This window comes from Euphorbia lathyris, chromosome 9 (genome assembly GCF_963576675.1).
Source record: "Euphorbia lathyris chromosome 9, ddEupLath1.1, whole genome shotgun sequence".
NCBI classification, from domain to species: Eukaryota; Viridiplantae; Streptophyta; class Magnoliopsida; order Malpighiales; family Euphorbiaceae; genus Euphorbia; species Euphorbia lathyris.
In genome coordinates, this window is record NC_088918.1 from 69,944,951 (window position 1) to 69,965,148 (window position 20,198).

A 20,198-nucleotide genomic window follows, 5' to 3' on the forward strand; every position below is an offset into this window, starting at 1 on the left:
ATAAAAATTTAACTATTAACAATTTAAAAATTAGAAATAGACTTCGAAGCTCATAGCTAACGCCATTTACTCAACAAAGCTGGATCATTTTGAATTTGATAATTTAATTGATCAATGTTGAACTCTTTTGTTAGTAACGACGACTTCTTTATTGGTTTCATTAACATACTTTTGATGTTATTCAAATTTTTCTTTTGTTATATGTACTAAACTTTTACGGTGCCATGGTTCATTAATTTAGTTCTTGTAAAAAATAAAAAAAAATATAAATATTTAATTAATCAATGTAAATATAATATAGAGAAGAGTCGAGCTGGACAAACTTAATTTATATTGCATCTTTATGGATATAGTGAATGTAAAGCCCGGCAAACACAAAGGAAAGAGAAAAAGAGACCAATTTTAACAAGTTTGCGTCATTGTCGAACTTGCGATTTCTATCTGGAGTTTCAATCTTTAAGCCATAGATTTAGATCTGCTGTTCAGAGGGTCCCCACCCCCACACCCTTCAATTTCCGAACCCTAAAATCAGATCCACGATGCTAAGGTCGAGCAGCAGACGTCTTCGCACTTCGTTTTCATCTCATCATCATCAGGTACTAATTCCTATTTCTGCGAATTCATTTTCTCATCATCAAATTCATACTCCAGCAAAAGTGAGAGGAGCTACAACCCAATACAACTTTCATGATGTCATGTCTTCCTTCAATCATATGCTTCGTGTGAATCCATCCCCTTCTATCATTCAATTCAACAAATTGTTATCTGTCCTAGTTAGAATGAAGCATTTCCAGACTGTCCTTTCTTTCTCCAATCAGATGGAGTTTGTGGGAATTTCGCCTGATATTTGTACTGCTAATATTTTGATCAATTGCTTTTGCCATTTACACCGGGTCGATTTTGGATTCTCTGTTTTAGGGAAAACGTTCAAACTTGGTTTGAAGCCTAACATCATAACCTTTAACACTCTGATTAATGGTTTATGTATACAAGCTAAAGTTGCTGAAGCAGTAGATTGTTTTGACAAGATAGTCTCCATAGGATATCAACCTGATGTACAAACTTATAACATGATTGTCAATTCTCTATCTAAAATGGGAAAATTCAATGTGGCCTTTGGTTTGTTTGAAGAAATGGCTAGGAGAGGTTGTGAGCCTAATCTGGTGACATACAATTCTTTAATTGATAGTCTTTGCAAGTATGGTCCGGTTAAGGAAGCATTTCACCTATTCTTCAAGATTACAAATGAAGGAATTTTGCCTGATGTTGTTACCTACAGTTCTTTACTTCACGCTTTATGCTATTCAGGGCAGTGGAAAAAAGCTTCTACATTGTTCAGTGACATGTTGGATCAGAACATAGCACCAAATATAGTTACCTTTAGTATACTTGTTGATGAATTATGCAAGAAAGGAATGGTGGATAAGGCTAGATGTGTGGTCGGAACAATGATTCAACAAGGTATAGAGCTCAATGTTATCACTTACAGTTCGTTAATAGATGGATTTGGTTTGGAGGGTTGCAACCTGATGTGCAAACATATACTATAATGATTAATGGACTTTGTAAAAAAGGATTACTAGATGAAGCATATAATGTGTTCAGGGAAATGAAAGAACATAGCTGCCCACCAAATAGTGTCTCTTACAACGTGATTATTCATAGATTTCTACGGCACAAGAATTTGTCCACGGGGATAGAGCTCATACGTGAAATGTGCGAACAAGGCTTTTTTGCGGATAACTCTACAGTAGCTATAGTAGTTGATCTATCTTGCAAGGACGAAATCATCTTGAAGAATCTGTAATTTGATGACTTACTGAAAGTGGATTTTTTTCTTTTGTTTTAGTTTATTTAAATTGTTAAAAATAATTTTCATACCACATTTTGTGATGCTCCATCAGTGCTACTGAATTACTTCTTATCATGTTCTTCTTGGAATCGAAAACCGGAAAGATTTAATTCCTTACTATACTAATGTGATAGTATCTGTATACGCATCATCATGTTTCAATATTATCTCATCTTCTTGATTGTTAAATTTTTTGATGTATAGATGCCTAGGATAGGAGAATGTCCTTGAAATTGTATCTGATCTCTTTAGCTTCACTAACTACTTTCCCACTTTGGAGTTCATGTTGATTGTAAATGAGCATAAAATCTTGTGTTTAGTATAATAGGCGAACTATTTGAACTGCTTTTAGTCCTTCCTGCCAATTTCAGTTCAGAATGTGTTCTTGGTTACTCAACATCTAGATTCTAGATTGAATGAGTTGTTAAATGTTGTGAATAGGTGAACTTAATTGAACTCCAGCTGGTGGAAGATCATACATATCTCATCTTCTTTTCAAATGAATATTGTGATTTTCTACAGCTTATGTTCTTCAGAAACGTGTTATTCTGTTTTCGAGTGTCTGTCTTAACATCTGCAGGGCAATTATAGTTTCAGACAGTTTCTGCAATGAAATGAAACGAAAGGAATAACAGTTTTTAAGTTCCTGTTTGCTCTGAGTAATTCTAGGGACTACAGGTTCTAGGGACTATGTCCTTGTAAGATTCTTGAGCTTCAAGTGTTTCAATAATGGCTGCCATTTTGGGTCTGTCTTTAGGATGCTAGTAAGGCTATTTCTTTGATGGAATACTGCCTCAGAAAGGCTTGAACCCATCATGTTTCTTCCCTATAGAATGCTTTCAACCGCTTTGCTACTGGTTCGCTTAGAATGAACCCTTACTACACTACCGTTGGAGAGCTTGAAAGCGGCTTACTTGTCAGATAAGGTTTTTTCCCTTTTCTTTTATGTTTACCTCATGATTTTAATGCAGTTGACTGTTATTGTTGGGCTTGGCCCAAATATAATTTGTGAAATAAAGCCCACCCATGTGTCTTCTTATGTCTTTGAGTTTTTCAAGTGGAAAAACATCCCACATTGCTTTCAAAGCACTTAGTGGAGATGTTTATAAAGAAGGTCCTCACATGCTTGGGGTGTGCCCCAAGGGGTACCCACTTTTGTGAAAGGGTGAGGACCTATCTTCATGGTTGACCACCACACACGCGCGCGCCGACCGGGGCGGGTTGGGTTGGTGTAAAATGTATATTTTTTTATTGAAAAAAATTTAATTAATTAATATTATTTTTAATTTCGGAAATTAATTTTTATTTAATTATTTTTTACTCTGATTCAGTCTTTGTGAACGTTGTTCACAACGTCCATTTTTTCTGAACGTGTCTTCAGTCTCCTCCACCTTCCAGATTTTCCTCCTTCTCTTTCTCCATGAAATCAGAGCTCAAACAGCTCTTTTTTCTTGTATAAATAGGAGATGTGAGACTGCCTTCAGAACACAATTTACTTTCATTCATTCTTTATTTTTTCGAAAGCTGAGCAAGTTAAACAGAGAGTGTATACAGAACGATTTTCGTACGGTGCAATACGAAAATCGTATTTAAGAGGGCTGTTTTATCCTGGAGGCGACCGGAGTTCATACTGTTTGCTAAATTCCGGCAGTTCCGCGAACGTCTTAAAGAAAGCAACATTGTCCGCGACTCTGCCCATTTTAATTTTGTTCGGTCTGTTCCTATTTTCTGAGTTCGAGCAACAACAATTTTAAGACGATTCGATTACTGCTGATGGCTACCGAACAATCAAATGGGATTGTTGAGATTAACAAACCATTCCGGTATGAAGGAGCTCATTTCCGAAGATAGAGACAGAAGATGTTGTTCTACCTCACAACAAAGAAGGTAGCTTCTGTTCTGACTTCGGAAAAACCAATTGTTCCTGAAGATGGTGACGAGGCAGATGTTCGTGCTGCTGTTCGTGCTGCTGAGAGATGGACAGAAAATGATTTTCTGTGCAAAAATTATATACTCAATGGACTGACTGACGATCTGTATGATTACTACACTGCTGAAGAAAAAACAGCACAAGAAATTTGGGAAGCTCTGCAGAGGAAGTATGACACTGAGGAGGCCGGATCGAAAAAATACGTTGTAAGTCGCTACCTCAAATTCCAGATGACTGATGACAAGTCAGTGGAAATTCAATCTCATGAATTACAGAAGATAGCACATGAAATTATTTCAGAAGGTATGCCTTTAAACGATCAATTTCAAGTTGCTGTCATAATTGACAAATTGCCTTCTTCGTGGAAAGATTTTAAAAATATTTTGAGGCACAAAACAAAAGAATTTTCGATGGAAAGTTTGATTACTCGCATCCGAATTGAGGAGGAAGCTCGAAAACAAGATTTAAAAGAGGAAGTGCTTATTGTTTCTAATAGCACTAAAAGGTCCATTGCGGTTCTGAAACCCACTCAAAAGAATTTTAAGAATCAGAACCGCAAACCAATCCAAAACCGCAACACCCGAGTTAATTTGAATTGGAACCTTCAAAGGAACCAAAATAGGCCACATCAACTACCACCTAGAAATGATGCTGCTTTCCTATGCTTTAATTGTGGGAAACCAGGTCATATGGCACGTAAGTGCAGGAACAGACCAAACACTACTCCTAGTGTTAACCTGACTGAAGAGCAACATAACTTTGTTGCTATGATTTCTGAGATCAACCTCATAGGTGGATCAGATGGGTGGTGGGTAGACACTGGTGCTTCTCGCCATGTTTGCTATGATAGAAGTATGTTCAAAACATACAGTGCTGTGACCGAAGATAAGAAAGTGTTATTGGGTGATTCCCATACCACTATTGTTGCTGGAATTGGTAGTGTGGAATTGAACTTCACATCTGGAAAAACCTTAACTTTGAAGGATGTGATGCATACTCCAGAAATGAGAAAAAATTTGGTTTCGAGCTATCTACTCAACAAGGCTGGTTTTACTCAGACTATAGGAGCAGATTTATTTACTTTAACTAAGAACAATGTATTCGTAGGAAAAGGTTATGCTACTGAAGGCATGTTTAAGTTGAATGTTGAGATTAATAAAGTGAATGCTTCTGTTTACTCTTTGTGTACTTTTAATGTTTGGCATGCTCGTTTTTGTCATGTTAATAAGCGAATCATTAAAAATATGAGTAACTTAGGGTTAATTCCAAAATTGAATTTGAATGAATTTCTTAAATGTGATTATTGTAGTCAGGAAAAAATCACAAAAACACCTCATAAATCTGTTGTTAGGGATTCTGAACCTCTAGATTTAATTCATTCAGATATATGTGAATTAGATGGAAAGTTGACTAGAAATGACAAACGGTACTTTATAACCTTTATTGATGATTGTTCTGACTTTACTTTTGTTTATCTTATGAAAAATAAAAGTGAAGCGTTTGACATGTTTAAATTGTTCATAGTTGAAATAGAAAATCAATACAATAGGAAAGTCAAGAGACTTCGTAGCGATAGAGGCACAGAATATGGTTCTAGCCTGTTTATTGATTTCTATAAAACACATGGTATTATACATGAAACCACATCACCTTATTCACCAGAAATGAACGGAAAGGCTGAAAGGAAAAATAGGACACTTACCGAATCTGTAGTAGCTATTATGCTTAGTTCAGGTGCCGCCTCACATTGGTGGGGAGAAATCCTTTTGACTGTTTGCTATGTGCTAAATAGGGTCCCTAAATCCAGAAACAAAATCTCTCCTTATGAGATCTTGAAAAATAAAACGCCTAGTCTATCATATTTTAGAACTTGGGGTTGTTTGGCTTATGTTAGGATTCCTGACCCTAATAGAGTCAAACTTGCTAGTAGAGCTTATGAATGTGTGTTTATTGGATATGCTGTGAATAGCAAAGCATATAGGTTCTATGATTTGAATGCGAAAGTCATATTGGAGTCGAACGATGCTGACTTTTATGAAGATAGATTTCCTTTTAAGTTGAGAAATAGTGTGGGTGCATCATCTAGTAGCATACCTGCTACTAGACCTATAGTGCAAAAAGAGATTGAGGAATCTGAACCTAGGAGAAGTAAGAGACCTAGAGTATCTAAAGACTTTGGTTCTGACTTTTATGCTTTCACAGTAGAAGAGGATCCACTTACCATACAAGAAGCCTTAACATCATTAGATGCTGACTTATGGCAAGAAGCCATTAATGATGAAATGGACTCACTTGAGTCAAACCAAACTTGGCACTTAGTAGACTTACCACCAGGTTGTAAACCAATAGGTTGTAAATGGATCCTTAAAAAGAAACTGAAACCTGATGGCTCAGTAGACAAGTTTAAGGCTCGCCTTGTAGCTAAAGGCTTTAGACAAAGAGAAAATGTTGATTTCTTTGATACTTATTCACCTGTCACTAGGATTACGTCTATACGTGTTTTGATTGCTATTGCTTCTGTGCACAATCTAGTAGTGCACCAAATGGATGTTAAAACTGCGTTTTTGAATGGTGAACTAGAAGAAGAGGTTTATATGGATCAACCTGAGGGCTTTGTAGTCTTTGGTCAAGCCCATAAGGTATGCAAGTTAGATAAGTCTTTATATGGGCTAAAACAAGCACCTAAGCAATGGCATGCAAAATTTGACAACTTGATTATTTCAAATGGCTATAAGGTGAATGAAAGTGATAAGTGTATCTACTACAAATATGAAAATGGTCTTTGCACCATTATTTGCTTATATGTTGATGACTTGCTTATTTTTGGATCTAGTATTCATGTTGTAAATGCTGTTAAGTCAATGTTGTGTGAGAACTTTGACATGAAAGATCTAGGAGAAAACTATAAAAAAAAAAAAAAAGATGTAGGAGAAGCGAATGTCATTCTTGGCATAAAGATAACTAGGTCTGAAACTGGAATTTCTTTAGATCAATCTCACTACGTTGAGAAGATTCTAAAGAAATATAACTACTTTGATTGTAAACCTGCATGTACACCTTATGACCCTAGTATAAAACTTTTTAAGAACACTGGAGACAGTGTAAGACAATCAGAGTATGCTAGCATAATTGGCAGTCTTCGTTACGCCACTGATTGTACTAGACCCGACATCGCGTATGTCGTAGGACTGCTATGCAGATTTACTAGTAGACCTAGTGTGGAGCATTGAAATGCTATAGAAAGGGTCATGAGATACCTTAAAAGAACCATGAAACTTGGATTACATTATCAAAGGTTTCCAGCAGTCCTTGAAGGATATAGTGATGCTGACTGGAATACCTTATCAGATGATTCCAAGGCTACTAGTGGCTATATTTTCAATATAGCTGGTGGTGCCGTTTCATGGAAGTCTAAGGAACAGACTATTCTAGCTCAATCAACCATGGAATCAGAACTGATTGCACTAGCTGTGGCTAGTGAAGAAGCAGGTTGGTTGAGAAGTTTGTTAGCTGAGATTCCCCTATGGGAAAAACCGATTCCAGCTATATTGATCCACTACGATAGTACCGCGGCTATTGCTAAGATTCAGAATCGTTATTACAACGATAAGAAACGACAGATACGTCGTAAGCATAGCACTGTGAGACAGCTACTCACTAAAGGAGCTGTTAGAGTGGATCACATACGCTCAGAAGAGAATTTAGCCGATCCTTTGACGAAAGGATTAGCTAGAGAGAAAGTCCATAATACGGCAAAGAGTATGGGACTTATGCCCCTACAGTGATGAGTTACACACAATGGTAACCCAACCTATAGACTGGAGATCCCAAGAAATAGGTTCAAAGGGTAATAACAAGTTGTGTTGTAATATGAGTCAGATCATGCAATTAGAAGCATGAATATCCTGAAGCGATTTGAGGTTGAGATAATAGAAACTCTTAATGAAGTCTATACTCCATTTGGAGTAAAGTACATAGCTACAGGAGTACTTTTGATAGACTCACCTATATGAATGTGGAAGTGAGGCCGCTTCCTATGAGTTTAGGACAAAACTCTAGAGCATTCACTAAACCGGGATAGACGTGCAAGGCCATAAACGCACGGGCTACTAGAACTACACTCTGAAAAGGTTATGGCGTGATATACGTCAGAGATAGAGTTCAAGACTACGAGTCACTCTAATAAAATCTGAACTATATTCACTACGCAAAGGTTCAAATCGAAAGATACCTCTGCTTATGTCTGACCTTATGTAACTGCTCAGTAAAATGATTTCAAAAATTCTAGTGGGGGATTGTTGGGCTTGGCTCAAATATAATTTGTGAAATAAAGCTCATCCATGTGTCTTCTTATGTCTTTGAGTTTTTCAAGTGGAAAAACATCCCACATTGCTTTCAAAGCACTTAGTGGAGATGTTTATAAAGAAGGTCCTCACATGCTTGGGGTGTGCCCCAAGGGGTACCCACTTTTGTGAAAGGGTGAGGACCTATCTTCATGGTTGACCACCACACACGCGCGCGCGCCGTCCAACCGGGCCGGGTTGGGTTGGTGTAAAATGTATATTTTTTTATTGAAAAAAATTTAATTAATTAATATTATTTTTAATTTCAGAAATTAATTTTTATTTAATTATTTTTTACTCTGATTCAGTCTTTGTGAACGTTGTTCACAACGTCCATTTTTTCTGAACGTGTCTTCAGTCTCCTCCACCTTCCAGATTTTCCTCCTTCTCTTTCTCCATGAAATCAGAGCTCAAACAGCTCTTTTTTCTTGTATAAATAGGAGATGTGAGACTGCCTTCAGAACACAATTTACTTTCATTCATTCTTTATTTTTTCGAAAGCTGAGCAAGTTAAACAGAGAGTGTATACAGAACGATTTTCGTACGGTGCAATACGAAAATCGTATTTAAGAGGGTTGTTTTATCCTGGAGGCGACCGGAGTTCATACTGTTTGCTAAATTTCGGCAGTTCCGCGAACGTCTTAAAGAAAGCGACATTGTCCGCGACTCTGTCCATTTTAATTTTGTTCGGTCTGTTCCTATTTTCTGAGTTTGAGCAACAACAGTTATAAATACGAGAACTAAACAATATGCTAGATAAAAATGCAGAGACGGATATATTATTTCCCCTAATTATTATAAGCGTTAGATGTCTAACGCCCGTTGAAATGCACTTTAATTTGAGCACTTAATTTCTTTAAAACATTTCAATCTGACTTCTATTACTTTTACAATTCTCTTAAGTTATACTATTTCAAAATTTGGAGTTTTAAATTGTTATGTACTTTGTTCATTAGTTTTTGCGTGGCCATAACCACAACAATTCACAAGTACGCTGCTTAAAGGCCGGATACATTAGGGTCTCTCAAAATTTGAGCAGAAAAAGTATTGATTAGTTTCTTGAATTTTAAAAACGTATCATTAGCCCCCTGAATTTATTTTTAATGACTTATTGACCACTAAACTTATTTAAAATGATATATTATCCTCTATGAAGTTGTTATAATGATCTGTTATCTTTTAGAATTTACTTAAATGATACATCTTTAACTTGTTCAACCCTTTATAACTCAAACTATTTCTAATGAAACAATTTACGCAAGTTCAATGGATAAGGAGATAACCTTTAAATTCAAGGGACCAATTAGTTTTTCAAGCCAAAGTTGTTTAAACAATCATCAATATTCCAATGCAATATTCTCAAAAGATGGAGAGGTGAAAAAAAGCAAGTATATATTGTATCTAATACATTAAAACAATAAAATCTTGCTATTTTAGAAAGAAATCTGTTATTTTGAAAATAAATTTGGTATGTTAGATAGAAGATTTTAGGGACTCAAACGTTAGAATTGCGAGAAATTTTACAGTATTTTGGGAGTAATATTAATTAATGATTTGGTCCTCACACTAATATCTAATGGTCTCTGGAAAATGCTTTGAAAGCTATGTAGGGGTTTTCATTTTTTATACAAAAGCACTCAAAAAAACATCAATTGAATACACATAAATCATTAGAGCATCCTAAGCACCTCAAGTCGGTGAATCCGGGATCCTCTATTGAGTAATATATTGGACCAATCAATTGATATCATTTACACATATTTATTTTTCAACATCAATTATCTCACATGAAATTGTATGTATCGTTTTTTAGGATGAAATTACTATTTAGCCCTTGATTTATCAAAAATTTGGTTTTTGGCTCTTACCGTATTATTTGGTAACATTTGCTCTATGAGCTATCCAACAATGTTAATCTTTGTCCATAACATATTATTTGGTTAAATTCGTGGTAAAAATCTTAATCTAGGGTTGAGAGCTTACGGAATTTAAGCATTTTGGATAGGTCACAAACATATATTATCAAATAATAAATTAGAAACCAAATAATATTTTGAATCAATCAAGGACCAAATAGTAGATTTAAGCATTATTATTATTATTAATCAGATATATTGCTTCTCGGGTATAATATAAAGGATATGCTACTAAAATAATCTCAAGTTATCGAGAAAAATGTCACTTTCACCTCTACATACAAAATGTCATTTTAATCCCCAATACTTATGAAATGATATTAATTTAATCCCGTGTTTATGAAAAAGTGTCATTTTAATCCTAACACTTTATCTCTTTCTTTTCTTAAGTAATTAGACGTAATTGTAATTATAACAATTCATAAACAAACGTTAGAATCAAATTAATACTATTTTGTAAGTAAAGGTTAAATTGATACTACTTTAATAACCTTACGATGTTTGTTACCTTATCCCTTCAAACTAACTCAATACTCCATAAAATCTATCTTCAAACCATTTCGTAGCTTTCTTTTTTATTTCCACTTCAAACAGTCGAACAAGTATTTACTTAGAATAAAGAACAATTGTTGATAACTATTTTAGAAGAAAAAATAGTTAATTTCTATCAACTAGCAGTAAAAGCAAATCATAAATATCTAATAACAACAGTAAATAGTAGATACAAATAATTGAACTTAAAAAACTTGAACTAAAGTCCTAATTTACACTTTTTTTTAAATTTGCACAATTACGCTTAAGTTAAATAACAAAGAAAAAATTTCCCCATCATAGATAGACTTTCAACCATTAGGCTGAGACTTTCACCATGTAAGTTCTAAATTAAATTGCTTGAGAGATGTTTTAAGAAATCATATATAAGGGTAAAATTGTCTTTTTCATTTTAGTGGGTTGTGCGCTTAGTTTTAGATTGAATAAAAAAGGTGATGTGACCTGTTGATCGATTCATTTTTTTATTAGTAAAAAGGGTCTTTTCCGTTTTATTGAAGATGTATGTTGAGTTTCAGATTGATCGAGGGGTGATATGGTTGATTGATGAATCACTTTTCGCTAATTTGCCACGATGTTCAATCATCCTTAGGATTGAGTTTTTTAAATGAAAAAAAACAAAACAAAATTCATGTATTAAATTATAAAATACATTAAAATTTAAGTATCATAATTGTAATTTACTCATTCAAATTAATTGTTTTTTGTTTGTTTTTTTATCTTGTTTGATCCATCTTTATCTAAACTACGTAGCCCGTGAGATGTTTTGGGAAGAAGACAATTGTACTTGCCAAAGGAGAAGAAAAGTTAAAAGAATATAATTATTAGGGTAATGTTAAAAATACTTCCAATTTTGAGGGTCCGGAGCATTTTTACTTTTAACGTTTAAAATAATGTAATTTTATCTCTAATATTAATAAATTTGGTCAATTTTAAACGTCATTAAAAAATACAAATATGATTCATGACTGAAAACACAGTTTAATGAATTATTTTTAAATTGACCCAACTTATCGATCGTTAGACACTATAGATGGATTATCTCTCAATTAAGACTTTCTTTATACATTAGGATTCTAACTCGAGATCTAACTTAAGCGAATCGAGGTCCTTAACCACTCAAATCTACCTTAATTGATTAGGTGAAATCACTTTTAATTGTTAATATTAGGGTATTTATTTCACTTTATACCTAATTATTATTATTATTATTATTATTATTATTATTATTATTATTATAAGATTTAGATGTCTAGGGGGCGAGCCTTAATGCAACGGTAAATGTTATTATCATGTGATCGAGAGGTCGCTTCGAATCCTAGGAACAACCGCTTGCCAAAAAGAATTGGAGGGGGAAGTCTTGTAAGAGTTAGATGTCTACCACCTTTAAAATGCACTTTTTACTTTACCCGGGAATTTTCTTCAAAATCAAAATGTTGTATTGTATCAAATCCTTGTGTACTTTGAATCAAATAACAGTACAGGTATCTATTTGAAACAAGTATACTTTTATACTTAAAAAAAGGTTCAATTCGTTAAGAAATAAAAGTCTAAGGGCTTAATTAGAAAAAAAAAATTAAAGAGTTTAAGAATCTAACTGCCTTCCTTAAATTCTTATGGGATTGAATAGTTTGGATCTTTTGCAAGGCATCAGACTACTACTAAAAAAATCTAGTATACAGACATTTAACGAGTCTACTAATAAAAAAAATTATCAATTCGTTAACTCCTACACTCTCCGTCCTATTATATAACTCATTTTCGGGTTTTCACAATCTTCCTGATCTATGCGTCTAATTGTTGGAATTGGGGCAACTATGAAGTCTCTAACTTGATCTCTGCTGGTGGCTAATTCGTAATCAAAATGGGAATGGATCCGAGGAATTATTCATAATATTGGCAGAGGCAGGTCTTTCGATGCGGAGCTGTGGGGGATTAACACATGAAACTAAAATGGCAATGGATTTAGAGATAACACAACTGATTGTCAAATCTGGCTGCCAGTAGGCTGTCAATTGTGTAAATAATTCATTCCCTCTTCACTGCCCCTCCAGGGCCTTAATCAGAGACATTAACTAGAAGAAGTTTCATAGTTCTTTATACAAAGCCAAAATTAGCATCCAAATACTCAAAAGAAGTTTCATAATTCTTTATACACAAACCAACTAATTACAATTTATAAAGATAGATTATACATAAAAACTACATACATATATATATGCCATGAACTTTGAAGGGGGAGAAGAAAATGACCAGAAAGAAAAATGGTCAGTGTAGCACATTAACATCACATATCACATATAGCTCAGCTCAGCTCAACTCGCCCTGTCTCGGATGCCTTTGATTTAGAATCATCATCACGAGCGGCGGCAGCAGCAGCAAAAGGCAATTAATTAAATTTACTCTGGATCTGTAATAATTAACCTTTAACATTTTAAGAAATAGGGTGAACTAATTAACAGGAAGATAGAGTTGAAAGAGTTGTAGCAGATGATGTTCTAGGTGATGGTGATGCCTGCTTTAATGCCACAATTGGTAAAATACTAGTTTTTCTCCTCTCTTGTTCCTTGATTAGCTCTCCACCAAATGATTCTAACTTGTCTAAATTTGTGTTCTCACCTATTTTCTTCCCTTTAAACAGTATGGATTCTACATTTTTCTGTTTTAACATCTTCTCTGCCATCCCTAATATGTCTGCTTCTTTCAGTGACTTTTCATTTGGTATGATGCCATTTGCCTGCAATTTTGATGAGTTCGTTCAAGTGTTATTATCATGATTTCAGATTGAAAACAGATGAAAAGGTAAACAAAAAAGTGAAAGAAAGAATGAATATGATTTAATTAATTACCTGAATGCGAACATAATTGCTTGTCCGACACTGACCAAACGCCATTGATACAGCTTGATCAACCTATTAAATTATAAACAAAATCAAGAATTGATTAGCTTCACCTACCATTACAAGACAACATTCATTGCTCATATTATAATGCCCATTAGCCTTCATAAACATAACCACCCACTCACATAAGACAAATATAACCTATATATCCGTGATCCGGTCAATTTTTAATACGATAACATGATTTAATGGTTAATTCTAACACGACAACATGATTTAATACAAAGTAGAAATCTGACACTCCAACGTAACACCAATATTTTTGTTACATTCATAATTATAGAGTCAGATCAGATTTAAAAGCTTCAAATAGATTCATTACTCTAATGGAATCGAATCGAATCGTTTTTAACTCATATAATTGAAGTTATAAGAATAATTGAGATTTACTATGCATTATAAGTTTTTTAAGGAAAAAAAAAAGGTGTGTTTCAGAAAAACGGTTAAAAAGTACGATAATAGAGTAAAAGTGAATCAATAAATGCAAATTACCGTATCGGAAGCTCCTTCTCCGGCGATCCACGCGAATCGCGCCGGTGATGAATTCAAATTTTTAGTTCCAAAATCTGACTCTCCGCCTCCTCCGAGGGAGACTACGAGCAGATCCTCTACGCCTTTGCACAGGGGGAACTCCTGCTTATTGTTCAAAACGTGTGTAATTGCGGCAGCGGTCGGATTGTTCATCGCGATCCCGCCATCGACGGCGAAGATCTTCGTCTTCTTGTCGACGGAGCTCAATTCTACAGCTCCATTAACCATCGGCTCAGCAATCGTGGCGAGGCACACGTCGCTCATCTTGAAATCGTAACTGTCCACTTCCAAAGCATCCGCTCGAGAGAAGACGAACGGAGCACGTGTAGACAGATCGTAGCAGGGAATCAAAACGGACTTAATCGTGTCTTTCAAAGTGCATTCTCCGAAAGCTGAGCGTAACGGCTTCTCCATCTTCCCCCGCGGACGGCAAAATCGCCGTAGAAGACCTTTTGAAGAGACTGACTGGTTAAGCTTCTTGCGATTCTCAATCAGAAAACGAAGAGCTTCGTCGGCAGTGAACAGAGGACGTCCATCTTTGCCGCGAGTAAACAGGAGAGAAGCTAAAACGCCTCCACTACCAGAGCCAGCTACAACATCAAAGTAATCAGAAATTGAAGCACTGGAATTTCCAGATTTCCGGCGGAGGCAAGACTCCAAATGAGAAAGTGACTTGGCGGCAAGAATACCGGAAGTAGCGCGGCCTCCGTCGATGGAGAGGACTCTGACTCTACCGTCAGAAGAATGTTTTTGGTGATCATTTTGAGAAAGAGCAATTTTGGGATTAGGATCATCATATCCGCCGAAGAGGAACTTGTTTTCGAGAATGGAGAAGATTTCAAAGGTGAGCTTGTCAACATCAAAGCTAGACTGAGTGGTGATTGCGGCTGCCATTTTTGGTCTGCAAAAATTGAATTAATTAAGCGCAGAGAATTTGTAGGTTGAGAATTTTTAATTAAGCAAAAGGAATTGAAGAAGAAGATGAAGATTGGGGAGGCGTTGAGGATTCTTATATAGTGTGGAATTTGGCGATCCAGTGAGGCAGTGACGTGGCCATCGTGGAACATTCCTCTTTTACTTGGCGATTAATCGGCAATCAGGCACGCGGCTATATATTCTGCCCTTTCTACTTTCCTTTTTTTACTGCATAATTATAAAATTATTATTTTTTAGATTATATAGGGAAACTTTTATTAAAATATAACTTACTAAAGAAAATATTTTCTTTTATTTTTTATTGTTTATTTGTTTAGAAAGATGAGTAAACAAAAAAAAATATATTAGTAAAAAAAATATAATAAAATATTATTGAATTTTTTTTTTAAGAGTAAAATATTTTTCTAAAACTTTAAAACTTTACACCGTATTATTTGTGTTTTTCTTCGAATAATTAATCACTGTCTTTGAAAAATACAATTAGCTATGTAATATGAGTTTTATATTTTTTGAAGGTATATTTATTCTGTTTCACCATTCGTTACAAATTTTAACAGTATGTAATTACCATCAAATTCTAAAAATAAAATCATCAATATTACGAGTTTTTACCAATCATGACTTTACAAATACAAATTGGTGATAATGATTTCTTCGATCTTTCTTTTATTTTCGATCCTGATAAATAAAATTCTAATGGATTGCTAATTTCCAATCTCCGTAAGAATTCTCTAAAATATAAATAAATACTGGAAAATATTTTTTAGTGTTATAGCTAGACATGTTCTTTTTCTCTTACTCAATATTTTCGAAAACGCGACATTTTCTTGTAAATGAACGAGACTTAAAACTTATACTTTTCCATAAAGAAAAAATCATCACTCATTTAAAAGTATATTTAAACCAATTAAGGTTGTTTTAAAAGGTTAAGGATTTCAAATCGTTTAAACTAGAGATATCGAATTCGACTACTAGTATACAGAAAACTTTAATTGGAAAGGCTGCTCGATGAGTCTCGAACCGAGCAATTATAAAAAAAAAGTATATTTAATTCTCATTTTTATCGTACATAAATTTATTTATTTATGATATATATATTTTTTGTAAGTGGATGTATTTGAATTCACAACCTCACACCTTTAAAATTAGAAATGTACCAATCGAGCTATATTCTTTTGATTATCGTATATAATTTTAAGGTATTTAATAATACTCGTATTTGTTAAAACTATACATTTGAATATGCAGATTAAAAAACACACATAAATAAATAAATCAATCGTGAAGTTATTTTTTAAGGAAAAAAAACTATGAAATCGATTTTGGATGGAGTGTGTTTATCGCTATTGTGTCAAAAACAGTTTCAAGGACTGTCTACTGTTGCTCTCGATTTATGATATTAAAAATCCAGATTTAACCTTCTCTGATTTATTTTTGAATTATAATTTTATAATCATTTATGTTGATATTATACTATTTTTTCTATTAATGAAACAATTATCGTTATTCTATAAAAAATCTTAAATCTACTTATGCCATACATATATTTAGGGCCCGTTTGGTTCAACTGTTAGCTAATAGCTGTTGCGGTTGCTGTTAGCTGTTTGCAGTTGCAGGAAGCTGTTAGCTGTTTGCAGTTGCAGTAAGCTGTTAGCTATTTAATTACTAGTGTTTGGTAAAATTATATTGAATTGCTGCTGTTCGGATTTAAAATGTCTAAAATGGACATGTTTTAAATTAATCAACGATTAAATTATAAAAGGAAAAATGTGAAAAAATGGTCATAATATTTACAAGGGTTAATTACACATAACTACCCTGTGGTTTGGCCGATTTGCTATGTGGTACATGTGGTATTTTTTTTTGCAAACACAACCCTATGGATGCAAAATTTTACATGTTTTTTTACTTTGTCAAACTTGGCCGATGACGACTTCGAAATGAAAATTTTCAAGAGTTAAATGATATTTTAAGCAACTTTAATTCTTCAACTTTTTAGGTTTGAGGTCATTTAGGTGTTGTGAGAGAGAAAGAAAATGTTTAGAGAGAGAAAACTCCAAAAATGATGATTTTAAAAAATTAAGAATATGGTTCCATAATAAATATGATACCAAATAAGTTTAATTCTTGAAATTTTTCATTTTGAGGTCGTTATCGGCCAAATTTAGCAAAATAAAAAAAAACCATGTAAAATTTTGCAACCATAGGGTTGTGTTTGTAAAAAAAAAATATCACAGGTACCACATCGCAATTCGGTCAAACCACATGGTAGTTATTTGTAATTACCCCTATTTACAACTAAGAATAATTTTACTCTTAACGTCTAAAATGATGCAATTTTACCCATACCACTGGCAGATAAGAGCAATTTTATCCCTAAAATTGACAAGTTGGGTCGATTTCAAATATTATTAGAAAACATGGATATTTTATTTCTTATTGGCTTAATACATCATTTGCCACCTGAACTTCCCGAACTTTCAAAGTGTCTTGATAGCTCCCTCAACTTGTATAAAAAGTTCAGTTATTATTTCTCAAATTGACCCAACTTGTCAATGTTAGGGGTAAAATTGATTTTGGCTGCCAACATTAGGAGTGTAATTGCACCATTTTAGACGTTAAAGGTAAAATTGCCCCTAGCTATAAATGTTAGGGGTATCTTTGCACCTTATCTCATTATAAAATAAAAAATATGTTACACACATTAATAAAAATAATCTATATAAAAAAAATAAAAAATTTATTGAACGCAACAAAACCTTGTTCTTCCGGTAATTATGTTGTAGAAATATAAATAATAATAAGAAGGATAATTCTGTCAATAACAACTAACTACAAACAACTGTTTATGAAAAGCTCCAAATAGGAGCTTTTCGTGAAACGCTCCAAAACGCTACAGATTCCAGAAAAAATGGTAAACGTTGCGGTTATATAAACCTAACCAAACGCTATTTTTTCTGCGGTTTGGAGTGAAACGCTAAACGCTCCTCCGAAAAGCTAAAACAAACACCCCTTAATAAAGTTAAAATTTAAATACTTTATAAGTGCTAAATAACCATAATACAAACTTCAATCACAACTATATTAATATATCAAATTAAAAAATTTAATATGATACTTAACCAGATTAGGATTGAGGCTATCCAACGGCAGAAATTTTATAGAAATTTAATGATACTCGATCAATAAAATTCGTTTTGCATATCACTACATGAAAAATTATTGGTATAAAAAATAAATCATTAATTAATTCGCCGGATGTATTATTTCCGGAATACCTCACATTCACTTAAGAACAAAAAACTATATATTATATTCCTAGAGAAAGAGAATGAGAACAATCTGCTTATATGTCTGTTTAGTGGATACCGAAAAAGGTAGTATGCTCACGATTCGGGAAAGATTTTCATCCCATACAAGTAATTTCTTTTATTATTCTCGTCTCAAAACTTTCTTATAAAGTCCGAATAATCTTATTAGAGTCTGATAAAAATATGTACTCGTTATCATGCCTGTAAATCAATTATAATAAGGCAAAAAGCATCATGAGACCCTTGATCTTTCATTATTTGGTGCATTAAGCCCTCGATCTTTCATTTAGACACATTGAGCCTCTGATCTTTCACTGTTTGGTGCATTAAGCCCTCGATCTTTTATTTAGACACATTGAGCCCCTGATCTTTCATATATGGGTGTATTAGACCCTTCCATAAATCAATTAATATATAAGTGTATTAAGGGAATGTTTGGTTAGGTTTATATAACCGCAACGTTTAACATTTTCTCTGGACACTGCATCATTTTAGCGCTTTTCACGAATATTAGTTACTTGTTATTGACAAAATTATTATTCTTATTTCCACAAAATGTGTTTCCTTTTTAACATTATTTTTATTTTTAGAACATAATTATCGAAAAATAAGGTTCTGTTGCGTCCAATAACAACTGCAAACAACTAACATCAACAAAAACATCTATTAGGTAAGAGTTGAACCAAACATGCCCTTAATACACTTGATTTACAGAAGGGTCTAATACACCCATATATGAAAGATCAAGGGCTCAATGTGTCTAAATGAAAGATCGAGGGCTTAATGCACCAAAAATTGAAAGATCAGGGACTCAATGTATCTAAATGAAAGATCGAGGGCTTAATACACCAAATAATGAAAGATCAGGGGCCTCATAATGCTTTTTGCCTTATAATAACGATGAATTACTCATAATAAAATAGATAAAGAAATAGATGGTGACATCAACTAATTTAAATAAGATGCAAGTAAAACATGTTTCTTATTATTAATGGGTACATTTTTAGCTACTCATGTTGGAGATTATTTAATGAAAAATGGTCCATTTTCTATATATAAAATGGTCCATGGAAATTATATATTTTCTTTCAACTTAAATAAGCAAGTCTCCTTTTTACGACCACTACTGATTAAATATTAGATTATGTTTAGATTTACTCCAATTTTATTATAATAAAAAAAAACATATATTAGTTATTTAAAAAAAACATATATTAGTTTCATATTTATTTTCTGAAGAAAGTTTCATATTCTTAAATAAAAAAAAATTAATTGGAGAAATTATTTAACAATCAAATCTGATGCAAAAAAGAAAGTATTATTTATTACTTTAATATTAAATTAATTGTATGTGGATACCCCTAGTAACGTGGAATTTAAAAACATAACATTAATCAAATTAGAAAAAATCAAAATTCTGTAACTAAATTATAAAGATATCAAATTACTGTTTAGCAATTAATATATCGCGATTTGGATATTGTACCTCTTCGGTTGTGGAGCTTTGAGGATTATACTTCGGTTTATAAAATACTTGGATAATAAGTATATAGAGATTATGGTTGAGCCACATTTCTAGATAGTTCTACGGTTCCATAATCGCCATGAGTTTAGTGTATTTATTGCAGGTCTTCAGGAGATTCTCTCTGATGAAATCTGCTTTAAACAAAGTTATCTGTGTGTAGTTTTTTCTTTTAGTTTCGCGTTTAGCTCTTTTTTTTATTCCATGAAATAAAATTAATATATCACGATTTACTAATCAATTTTTTTTTGTTTTTTTTTAAATAAAAAACAGAAAAATTTGGATTTTGGTGGCTAAAGTATTATGGGGTCTTGCTGAATTTCTTGAAAAGAGAACAATATGAATATTTATTTATTTATGAGAAAAAAACTTTATTGTATACTATTTGATTGAATAGTAGCTTAA

At 33.3% G+C, this 20,198-nt stretch overlaps 2 protein-coding genes across 2 annotated transcripts; one reads left to right on the forward strand and one right to left on the reverse strand.

Moving 5' to 3' along the window:
• The first annotated feature begins 369 nt into the window (after positions 1-369).
• On the forward strand, positions 370-2,014 carry LOC136206023 (pentatricopeptide repeat-containing protein At1g63080, mitochondrial-like). Its single transcript, XM_065996920.1, has one exon. The coding sequence runs from the start codon at positions 540-542 to the stop codon at positions 1,548-1,550; it is 1,011 nt and encodes a 336-aa protein (XP_065852992.1). The 5' UTR covers positions 370-539; the 3' UTR covers positions 1,551-2,014.
• A 10,701-nt stretch (positions 2,015-12,715) lies between these two features.
• Positions 12,716-15,009, reverse strand: LOC136206245 (patatin-like protein 7). Its single transcript, XM_065997217.1, has 3 exons — positions 13,986-15,009; positions 13,440-13,502; positions 12,716-13,327 (listed from the first exon to the last, which is right to left on the reverse strand). The coding sequence occupies exons 1-3, from the start codon at positions 14,916-14,918 to the stop codon at positions 13,046-13,048; spliced, it is 1,278 nt and encodes a 425-aa protein (XP_065853289.1). The 5' UTR covers positions 14,919-15,009; the 3' UTR covers positions 12,716-13,045.
• Between the last annotated feature and the right edge of the window lie 5,189 nt (positions 15,010-20,198).

Bases quoted from the DNA above. Each gene is read 5' to 3' on its own strand.
- LOC136206023 (XM_065996920.1), top strand. From the start codon at position 540: ATGCTAAGGTCGAGCAGCAGACGTCTTCGCACTTCGTTTTCATCTCAT.
- LOC136206245 (XM_065997217.1), bottom strand. From the start codon at position 14,918: ATGGCAGCCGCAATCACCACTCAGTCTAGCTTTGATGTTGACAAGCTC. The intron at 13,503-13,985 runs GTAATTTGCATT...ATAATTTAATAG, and splicing joins GAGAAGGAGCTTCCGATACG to GTTGATCAAGCTGTATCAAT. The intron at 13,328-13,439 runs GTAATTAATTAA...TCAAAATTGCAG, and splicing joins GCAATTATGTTCGCATTCAG to GCAAATGGCATCATACCAAA.